The 12,065-nt window shown below is 36.4% G+C and overlaps 1 protein-coding gene across 3 annotated transcripts in view; it reads right to left on the bottom strand.

Moving 5' to 3' along the window:
* LOC138335077 (attractin-like protein 1) overlaps positions 1–12,065 on the bottom strand; it is a 58,141-nt gene that overhangs the window by 17,576 nt on the left and 28,500 nt on the right. For 2 of the 3 annotated variants that reach the window (XM_069283982.1, XM_069283983.1), the window contains exons 14-19: positions 4,825–4,981; positions 3,635–3,835; positions 2,859–3,050; positions 2,107–2,181; positions 1,546–1,611; positions 1,034–1,127 (exon numbers count right to left, since the gene is read on the bottom strand). In XM_069283982.1, coding sequence (XP_069140083.1) covers positions 1,034–1,127; positions 1,546–1,611; positions 2,107–2,181; positions 2,859–3,050; positions 3,635–3,835; positions 4,825–4,981 — 785 coding nt within the window. Of the gene's footprint in view, positions 1–1,033; positions 1,128–1,545; positions 1,612–2,106; positions 2,182–2,858; positions 3,051–3,634; positions 3,836–4,824; positions 4,982–5,224; positions 5,373–12,065 lie in introns of all 3 variants that reach the window. The other variant, XM_069283984.1, reaches the window with a different exon arrangement.

The following is a 12,065-nucleotide window of genomic DNA, read 5'->3' as shown; positions in this document are numbered from 1 at the left end:
CACACCTGTCCCTGACTACGTCCCTCATCCTACTTACTTATCACACCTGTCCCTGACTACGTCCCTCATCCTACTTACTTTTGACACCTGTCCCTGACCTCCGCTCCCTCATCCTACTTACTTTTCACACCTGTCCCCGACTATGTCCCTCCTCCTTCTTACTTATCACACCTGTCCCCTACTACGTCACTCATCCTACTTACTTTTGACACCTGTCCCTGACCTCGTCCCTCATCCTTCTTACTTATCACACCTGTCCCCTACTACGTCCCACATACTACTTACTTTTCACACCTGTCCCTGACTACGTCCCTCATCCTACTTACTTATCACACCTGTCCCCGACTACATCCCTCATCCTACTTACTTTTCACACCTGTCCCCGACTATGTCCCTCATCCTACTTACTTTTCACACCTGTCCCCGACTATGTCCCTCATCCTATTTACTTTTCACACCTGTCCCCGACTACGTCCCTCATCCTACTTACTTTTCACACCTGTCCCCAACTATGTCCCTCATCCTACTTACTTTTCACACCTGTCCCCAACTATGTCCCTCCTCCTTCTTACTTATCACACCTGTCCCCTACCCTCTCATTACTTTCACACTGTCCCTGACTATCCTCCCTCATCCTACTTACTACTTTTCACACCTGTCCCTGACTATCCTCCCTCTACTTACTTCACACTGTCCCACTATGTCCCTCATCCTACTTACTTTCACACCTGTCCCCGACTATGCCTCTCCTCTACTTTCACACTTCCATACGTCCTCATCCTACTTACTTTCACACCCTTATGTCCCGACTATGTCCCGACTACTCCATCCTACTTACTTTTCCCTGTCGACACCTTCCCCACACCTGCCCGACTGTCCCTCATCCTACTTACTTTTCACACCTGTCCCTGACTAGTCCCTCATCTGTCCCGACTAGTCCCTCATCCTATTATTTTCACACCTGTCCCCACTACGTCCCTCATTCTACTTACTTTTCACACCTGACCCTGACCACGTCCCTCATCATACTTACTTTTCACACTTATCACCTACAACGCCCCTCGTCCTACAGAAACAGACTCCTGTTTTGTTGTCACATGTGTTCGCTTGGCCGTTGCATTCACACACTGCAAAGTAATATTTCAATAATATAAACTAACATTATAGCAGCATCATCATAAAATGGTGAACATTGAATACTGGTAAACATATAAACACAACAAGTAGTGTATAATAAATGATAACATCAAAATGTATCACAATATTTCACCAGTGCCAGTACCTGCCGATAATACACAACTGAGGAGCTGTGCTTCCCTAGTATTCTTTTATTTTCATATTAAAAAGATATCTATTTTGTAAGCATTCTTTTGAATCGTGGAAAACAGCAGTCATTCACTTACCATTATTATATAATTTAATTTTGTAACTCTTATTAGTTTTCAGACTAATTAATGATTATTTTTTTTATATAATAAGAATAACTAAATATGAATTTTTATTCAATTAAAGTATTAAGTAAAACATTAATCATCAACAACTTACCTGAACATTTGCCTCCATTGGTTGGATCTCCATAGTAACCGTCCACACAAGACTCACAATGTTCACCTGATCATTTGTAAGATTAATTATCATGGTAACGTGCATTAGGATATCAAATATGTTAATTAATATATAAATGTTTTTATGAATCATGAAGGACAATTTCAATATCATAAACAATTCATTCAATTATAATTTATGAATTCATTTTCAAATTGATCTTTGTATATATAAATCATATTATCTAAATATATTTATGAATCATGCAAGATGATCTTAATATCAAAAGCAATTTATTCAACTATATATTTATTTTAATAAATTCATTAAAATTTTTCAACTTGATCACAGTAAGTATACAAGACATTTCTAAAGTTACAGATTTCATCGATTTATCATCGTAGAAAGTTAAATCAAAATCTAAAACGTTCAATTAATGACATCACATTGCATTGTTTACAATTAAAAGCAAATATAGGAAAGGTTGCTCAGTTTCACCAGAAGGGCAACTTTTTTTTTCCAGCAAAATTTTCATGCAATGCCGCTAGCTCTCATACTGACCTGTGGTCATTCCCTGACAACTCTCACAGGCGCCAGTTTCATTGTTACATGTGCTGTGCCCATTACACTGACAAGCTGTAAAATGATACATCCACTATAAAGTTGACACAAACTGAGTGTTCTGGACAAACTCTGATCAACAATTTATAGGTTTGGGTTTAATTATGTTTACATTCATTTCAGTTTGTTAAACTGACAATAAATAACTGACATTTAGTTATTAGAAGGAGCTGTTTTTGGTCAAGAGAAAAAGTCTAAGAACCCTGAAAAAAAACACAGATCAGAAGTAATTTCTGCTTCCACATGTAATACTTGGCCATTTGACCCAGAGGAGGAAGGGCAAATGGCAAGACCCCTTGACCAAAATATCTTCGCCAAGGCAGCTTGATCACCAAGACACCTTGACCAAGACACCTTAACCAAGACAACTAGACATGACTAATTGACCACTCTGATAGGTTGGTCCACGAATATAGACAAATACAAACATTCGTAATAATAAGTGTCTTACTATATGTGTAAAAAAAATCCAACGCTATCAGCTTGATTTCTGCACACATGTTTGGAGCATAAATAAACATCGATTCTGAGGGGATCTTGAGGGACAGCGATCATCCTACCTGGGCACTGAGTGAAGAAAATGATTTCTGCTCACACCTTTTGAGCATAATAAATATCTATTGGTGGTGTGGGAGGAGAATAGGGGTTAGAGGATTGTAGACATTTAAGTTCCTAAGGGACAGTGATCCTACCTGGGCACTGAGTGAAGAACCAGCGGTTGGCAGGACACTGGGTGTTGTTGGCATTTAGCGGGTCGTACCCGGGTCCCACGGCGCCACCTTCCAGGCACTTGCCTATTCCAGTGTTACTGGGGTCGTTACACCATCCACACATCGGGTTCGACTGACAGGTCTCACAGGTCAGAAGGTCGGAACAGCGGGTCGCTGGAACATAATGAGGAGACTGTTAGTAATAGTGAAGGGTATTTCAAAAATAATCTTTTCACATTTAACATTACAGTACTAAATAAATTGAAAACAATGAACAAATGTAGAGATATGTGTTGTTATAATGAAAGAAAGTAATAGACAGATTCCTGCTGTCGGATGAGATCATAATTATGGTGTTGTGATCCTTTGGTAACCAATATATTGAGACACCTGTCTAATAAGACACATTTTTGTTTGTCCCCTGAGGTGTCTCATTACACAGGTTTGACCTTACATCCATTGATATTGATCATTTATAACTGTCATTTATAACTAGAATTGTTGTCCAGGGGACCAATTTCTAAATAGAATGAAGGAACTCCATAAAATTTAACACTTTTGTTATTTTTGATCAGAAACTTTGATATGTACAAATCACATTTCTGTCTGCATCAGCTCTTATCAATTGAAAAATGTAGGTTGACATTCTTTGACGATTTGAAAAAAATATATAAATGTTTCTGCATTATTAAATAGCATCTACATTTTGTGCTTTTCATAGAATATTGTTTTCAACTTTCTTTTTGGTAAATAATTACCTGCACATCGGTTTTCACTGGTTGTCCACTCCATACACTGACCATAGATAAAGGAGGCCACGTAAGAGTTTGTCTCTACACAGCGTCGCTTGTTGGCGCACCACATACATTTGGAGCGAGTGCAGTTCTCACAGTTGGTGTTTACGTAGCAGGGTTGTTCACATGCTGTCTCACTGCTATAGTCACTATCCTTAGGGGTATCTACAGATAGAATTCACACAGTCATACTGGGGCATAGTGTTAGATATTTAAAGTGAATAGTAGACCAAAGGAAGGATAAAGTCGGTAAAAATATGGTGTGAATATATACCCAATATAATTTCTTATGAAATAGAAAATTAAAATCTCCAGTCAAATTCGCTCTGCATGCAAAGAAAATATTTTATATTACAGGAACCCAGCTCTCAATGTCTGTGGTTACTTTTCCATGCAGCCTTGCCTTCAAAGAATTAGGCGAATTTACTTTTAGAACTGTGCTAAATTTACACAGGACTTTTCCATTTTCAATGGTCAAAATTGGACAACATATAAGCAGAACTTGACCGTCGCTTTAATACATGTAAGGACTTTTGGAAGGCCAATGAAACACATTTAGACTGGGTTTCTTTGCTCAACTATTCACTTCAAGTCATACACGGATATATTGTAATAGGAATGATTAACAAATAAATTTAAAAGTTATTGAAATATTTGAATGTCTTTCATCTGTGAAAGGATAAGGATAAAGATAAGGATAATCATTCACCTGTGAAAATGACTTAAAAGTGAATATCTAGAATCTGATTCTTGTGAAAATCACCTTGAAAAATTTAACATGGATACACAGTAGATGTTATTATATGCCTTTTTTTAATAATTTATCAAGATGATAATGTTATATACTTTCATTGATCAAACCGCGATTTCTTGAAACAAGTCAAGTCAAAAACTGTGTCACTTTCTTAAGTTTTTTTTTCATATAAACATGTTATAAGTAACATATTAAGCAGAAAAATTTCACTTAAGCATCACTTTTGTTTTGAGAAATTATAGCCAGAACTGTTCCCAAAGTTCATCCTAAGGCAAGCAAACATATGTTTTAATAATTCATGGTTGTACAATTGGATAAGTATGAAAGAAATCAGATCTAATTTAAAAACATTTAAGTAATATGATGATGATGTGCTCATCATTAGGTGTATCTGCATTACCGGAGTCCATAAAGGCCATTGGCTGGTTTGGCGTACACTTCTTGTTCTTTCGGTTCCATTTACAATGGTCAACGAGTGCGCAGGCAAAACAGTTGTGGATTGTGTCACACTTTTTACTATATTTTGTGGGGCACTGAGCGACATCTTTCACATGGGACTGTTAACAAGGACAATGTAATGTTTTAAATTACATATTATTTTTTTCAGCCATGAAGTCTATGGACTGTTCTAGATTTCACAACAATGTTTCTTCCTACAACAATCCATATGGCTGTCCAATTTACTTCAAACCTTGTGTACAATGGTTTCTCTGTGAGAGGTAGTACACAGAGATCGATAACATGGTACACAAGGTTTGATGACATATGATACACAAGAATTGATGACATGGTACACAAACCCTGATCATTGCTGTGCCTGCAGGTGAATCCCCCTTTTGTACCCTGGCCAGCCCAGCTGCATTCTCTCAATGATTCACATGCTTGACATGAGTGAAGGTTGGTGCACACAGGGTTATCTTTGCACTGAGAAATGTTGGAAATCAGCGACTACACAAAAAATGAAGAAAAAAAAGAAAACAAATCACAACACAACATCCACAATCACAAACACAAAATAATACAGCTTGGGGTTGAAGTTAAGCATTCAGTTATAATGACATCAAGATACAAAAGTTAATAAAAATCATGCAAGAAATCGGAAAACAACATACAAAGATCATGCAAGTGCAAATAAACAAAATCAACTTTGTTACAACCAGAAACTATGAAAGCAAGAAAGTTTACTGATAAAAAAGCAAGAAAATCATACTGACAAAAACTACTTATGGATAGAAATAATATTTTACCAGAGTAATTTAGAAATCTACTTTAAACAGTAAGCTAGCCTACAGGCTCATCAATGGATCAGAGTATAGGCCTGTATAAACTGACTCCCTAGCACAGTCTGTAATGTCCACAACCCAGTAGGGAGTTCAGTTTAAACAGGACATGAAAACATTCAATGGTATATATAACTGGTTATCTTTACATAAACACTATTTTTGCAATTTTTAGGACATGTTTTTGTCAAGAAAACTCTGCAAAATGACAAGCGCTTTGCAGATCATATATTTTCAATGTCAGATTATAATTTTTTTTTCAAAATTTAATTTGGTCATTTATTAAGTAAAAAATAATCAGCTACATACATAAATATTATTTACTGCAAAATTAGCAGATTTTATTCAATTAACAATCAATAATAGCTTATTGATCATTGAACAATGCATATTCACCATGGATAATCAATATTGAATAAAAAAAAATTGAAATATGCTTATTTGGATAATGAGATTCAGGTTTTGAACAGTTATGTCATCATGAAGACCATAAATAGAAAGGATATTAAACATAGTGTCTATCATTTAATTTGCCTTTAACTTACTGATATATTATACATTATAATCCAGATATAAATGAAATCATGAATGTATATCTAATCTAAAAGATTAAAGGAGTCAGATCATGTAGGTGAGATTAACACTGTTATCATGTCCGTGGAAAAGGTTACTGAATATGGTAAATCAACCCCATTAAATGATTAAAATTATTTAAGCATTGATGTCACTATTTTTTAATTTTATCAGGGTATGAAAAAAAAATTGTTTGCAAACTGTGTGAAAACCTGTAGCGGATTCTCACAAAAGTCTGCAAACAATTTTTTTTCATACCCCGATAAAATTAAACAAGAGGCCCATGGGCCTTAACGGTCATCTGACTCATGGCACAAAATAACAAAGTCACAGTATAAAGTATTGGTTAACGATTAATATAAACAATACAAGGAACTCCTTAGTTGAATGTGTAAGTTTCTGAAATAGGTAAATGTCATTTGTTGAACAAACTTGGTAGCTCTTCATCCATATATGGTTGTAAACCCATTCAAGGATTGATATAAGGAGGAGTCAGATTTTAAAGCCAAATTTTAGCAAAGCTCCCATTTTGGACCTCCACCATACTATCCCCATGGGTCTTAGCTCGGTCCTTTATAAAATATGATTGTCCTCACCTAAAGTTCCCCCTTCTGAATCAATTAAAACCCCTATAGACCAATTTCCATTGAGATCGGAGACTGAACCCGAAAACAGGAAGTGGGCCAGCGGCCATCTTGGAATACCAAAATCTTTACGAAAATGTTTGTATGTTGTTCGGCATCAATTAAAACCCCTATAGACCAATTTTCATTGAGATCAGAGACTGAAACCTTAAAATAGGAAGTGGGCCAACGGCCATCTTGGAATACCTAAATCTTGACGAAAATGTTTGTGTGTTGTTCGGCATCAATTAAAACCCCTATAGACCAATTTTCATTGAGATCGGAGACTGAAACCTTAAAACAGGAAGTGGGCCAGCGGCCATCTTGGAATACCAAAATCTTTACGAAAATGTTTGCATGTTGTTCGGCATCAATTATAACCCCTATAGACCAATTTTCATTGAGATCGGAGACCGAAACCTGAAAACAGGAAGTGGGCCAGCTAAAATTAAGAAAATTAGCCCTTTTGGGAACCCAGTCATCAGCCCCTAGGGGTCGGACCAGACTCATTTATATAAAATATGATTGACCTTCCCCAATAATGTTTCACACCCAATATAGATGAAATCCATCCAAGGATGAAGGAGGAGTAGGATTTTAAAGCTAAATTTAAGAAAATTTCCCCATTTGGGGCCCTACCCCTCAGCCCCTAGGGGTCGGACCAGGCTCATTTATATAAAATATGATTGCCCTTCCCTAATAATGTTTCACACCAAATATGGATGAAATCCATCTAAGGATGAAGGAGGAGTAGGATTTAAAAGCTAAAATTAAGAAAATTTGTCCTTTTGGGGCCCCACCCCTCAGCCCCTAGAGGTTGGACCAGGGTCATTTATATAAAATATGATTGCCCTTCCCCAATGATGTTTCACACCAAATATGGATAAAATCCATCCAAGGATGAAGGAGGAGTAGGACTTTAAAGCTAAAATTAAGAAAATTTGTCCTTTTGGGGCCCCACCCCTCAGCCCCTAGGGGTTGGACCAAGCTCATTTATATAAAAAATGATTGTCTTTCCCAAATGATGTTTCACACCAAATATGGATGAAATCCATCCAAGGATGAAGGAGGAGTAGGACTTTAAAGCTTAAATTAAGAAAATTTGCCCTTTTGTCGCCCCAAACCCCATCCCCTAGGGGTCGGACCTATCTCATTTATATAAATAAATAATTGTCCTTCCCCAATGATGTTTCACAGTAAGTATGGATGAAATCCATCCAAGGATGAAGTAGAAGTAGAATTTTAAAGCTAAAATAAGAAAATTTGCCCTTTTGGGGCCCCACCCCTCAGCCCCTAGGGGTCGGACCAGGCTCATTTATATCAAAGTGCCAAGGCCACTCATAGATGCTGTGACTGAAGGACTCAAAAAAGGAATAAAAGAATTGGTTTATCATTTATATTAAATTTAGTTAACATGTTGTAGAACATTGTATTTATATAATGTACAATGTTGAATTTTGGAGTTAAACCATCCTCGATACTCCAGGGGTTCCGATCACTTACGATCTCTACACCCCTGGACTATCTCATAGTGAAATTGAAGGCAGCTCAGCGGAAAACATTTGACCAATCACAGGCTAGCAAAGATTTCCTTTGAAGACTACAGAGAGAGCGACGCCTAACATCTAAGCCACACAGTCAACCACAGTGTACCGTTATACGGCTCTTTTGATGTACATCAAATGACTAAATTACCTGTTCTATTCTGTTGCCTCCAGTTTTACTATGAGATAGTCCAGGGGTGTAGAGATCGAAAGTGATCGGAACCCCTGGAGTATCGAGGATGGAGTTAAACAAAGTTGATTCAACCACCACAAGTTAAATAGGTTTTTTTCCTGAAATGACTGAAATCTATTTTATATATTAAAATTTCTAATTTCTGAAATAAGTAGATTTATTAAACCAAAAAATCTGGTAAAAATCTGAGTGCCATTTTCGTTTAATACATGTAAGTAATCTATATACTAGTACACATACTAATTACTGAAATTATCAATTTCATCAATGTCTCTTTAAAAGAAAAGAAAATGAGTTAATTAATATCCATTTAATAACAACAGAAATATTGCGATTTCCTTGTTAGAAAGACTAACATGACTGCTTGCATGTGTATCACTTTGCTTTGCCGACTTTTGACTTATAAATCATGGCCAGATACTTTTGTCAAATAAAAAGTCATAATTTGGTTACCTTTTACAACAATCCTTTGATGTTATGGAACATTGTTGCAAATATGTTGTGTATCTTTGTTTAAAAACGGCTTGAACAAATAGAACAGCAAGTGTTATGCAGTGCACTTTCACTACGATAATATAGTAATGAGGTTTAAGGGAGGCAACTCGAGCTTTCACATCTCTAGATGGAAGAGAGCGTAGTAATTTCATCAAATGGAATTAATGTTGACTAGAAATTGACACCACATGTATAATTTCTATATGTATTTGTTTGAATTGATCTTAGTTAAATAATTAAAAGGTAGCTATAAATAATTAATTCCTGCAATGAAAGGCCTAATAGCAATGACGTTTAAAGTGAGGCAACTCGAGATTTCACATCTCTAGATGGAAGAGAACGTAGTAATTTAAAGATATAGTTCGCAACGTCAACTAAACAAAAGACTTTTGCAAACACATTTAAATCTTATTTTTTGTATAAATCATTAAAACAAACATAATTAATCATCATTTATAGCATCAATTTTGTACCATTCAACTAGATAGATAAACAAAGAAAATCTACTGCGGATGAATAAATTAAGAAGGCGTTGTGTGTGATTTTCGGGAATACACAAGATCTGAACCAAGATCAAAACGAAATAGTTCTAAGTAAACATTGGAAAACATCACTGATTGCGTAATTGTACACATCGATTATCGTTGTGACAATTATTATATGTGTGTGTTTTATTATTTTATACCTTCAATTAGGGTGTGAAAGTAACAAAACAGCATTTAATTTTCATCGCGGATTATTATTGTTGTTTTGATGTGCTCAGGCTTGCTTAGCGTACCTATGATTGCTGTTTCACAGCATCAATAAAATATGATTGCCCTTCCCCAATAATGTTTCACACCAAATATGGATGAAATCCATCTAAGGATGAAGGAGGAGAAGGATTTTAAAGCTTAAATTAAGAAAATTTGCCCTTTTGGGGCCCCCACCCCTCAGCCCCTAGGGGTCGGACCAGGCTTATTTATATAAAATATGATTGTCCTTCCCCAATGATGTTTCAAACCAAATATGGATGAAATCCATCCAAGGGTGAAGGAGGAGTAGGCTTTTGTATAAATAGTCTTACGCACGACGCACGGCGGGCGGACGGCGCACGACGACAGACAAAACACGACGACAATAGGTCATCTTGACCTTCGGTCAGATGACCTAAAAATAGTGACATCAATACTTATAATTGATTTTATACTCTATTTGATAAAATGAAGTATGTTTAAATGTAACATTATACATAGTGGTTTTTCAAGGGATTCTTTTTTCCGAATCAATACGCAACGTCAATGTCTCTATTGTGATGTCACAATAACGTTGGGGTTTCGCGCCATTCTTGGATTTTTTTTTCATAGTGGTATGCAAAAAAAATATTGGCCAATCAGAAAGCCAGATTTGGTATGAAAACAAAGAAAAATTAATTATTAAAAGTTATGCAATTATAATATAAATTTTTTTTTTTTTAAATAAAAAGAACGTATTGGGATTTTGAAGCAGACTTATAAAGTTCTCGATAATAATCCAGTGAGACCGAGTCACACTGATCTGTCACACTGATTTGATTTTTACCTACTTGTCCTTGATTGGTCTATGGGGATATGATTGGACAGTAGATAAAGACTATAAAAGCCCTAATAGTCCTGTGTGGATGTTTATACCTACTTGTCCTTGATTGGTTTATGGGGATATGATTGGACAGTAGATAAAGACTATAAAAGCCCTAATAGTCCTGTGTGAGTGTTTATACCTGCTTGTCCTTGATTGGTCTATGGGGGTATGATTGGACAGTAGATAAAAGACTATAAAAGCCCTAATAGTCCTGTGTGGATGTTTATACCTGCTTGTCCTTGATTGGGATTGGAAAGTAGATAAAGCCTATAAAAGCCCTAATGGTCCTGTGTGGATGTTTATACCTACTTGTCCTTGATTGGTCTATGGGGATATGATTGGACAGTAGATAAAAGACTATAAAAGCCCTAATAGTCCTGTGTGGATGTTTATACCTGCTTGTCCTTGATTGGTCTGTGGGGATATGATTGGACAGTAGATAAAGACTATAAAAGCCCTAATAGTCCTGTGTGAGTGTTTATACCTGCTTGTCCTTGATTGGTCTATGGGGATATGATTGGACAGTAGATAAAAGACTATAAAAGCCCTTATAGTCCTGTGTGAGTGTTTATACCTGCTTGTCCTTGATTGGTCTATGGGGATATGATTGGACAGTAGATAAAAGACTATAAAAGCCCTAATAGTCCTGTGTGAGTGTTTATACCCGCTTGTCCTTGATTGGTCTATGGGGATAGGATTGGACAGTAGATAAAAGACTATAAAAGCCCTTATAGTCCTGTGTGAGTGTTTATGCCTGCTTGTCCTTGATTGGTCTATGGGGATATGATTGGAAAGTAGATAAAAGACTATAAAAGCCCTAATAGTCCTGTGTGAGTGTTTATGCCTGCTTGTCCTTGATTGGTCTATGGGGATATGATTGGAAAGTAGATAAAAGACTATAAAAGCCCTAATAGTTCTGTGTGGATGTTTATACCTGCTTGTCCTTGATTGGTCTATGGGGATATGATTGGACAGTAGATAAAAGACTATAAAAGCCCTAATAGTCCTGTGTGGATGTTTATACCTGCTTGTCCTTGATTGGTCTGTGGGGATATGATTGGACAGTAGATAAAGACTATAAAAGCCCTAATAGTCCTGTGTGAGTGTTTATACCTGCTTGTCCTTGATTGGTCTATGGGGATATGATTGGACAGTAGATAAAAGACTATAAAAGCCCTTATAGTCCTGTGTGAGTGTTTATACCTGCTTGTCCTTGATTGGTCTATGGGGATATGATTGGACAGTAGATAAAAGACTATAAAAGCCCTAATAGTCCTGAGTGAGTGTTTATACCTGCTTGTCCTTGATTGGTCTATGGGGATATGATTGGACAG

The sequence above is a fragment of the Argopecten irradians genome, chromosome 11, assembly GCF_041381155.1.
Source record: "Argopecten irradians isolate NY chromosome 11, Ai_NY, whole genome shotgun sequence".
NCBI lineage: Eukaryota > Metazoa > Mollusca > Bivalvia > Pectinida > Pectinidae > Argopecten > Argopecten irradians.
The sequence above is the reverse complement of the archived record's forward strand: the minus strand, read 5'-3'. Positions and strand labels throughout refer to the sequence as shown.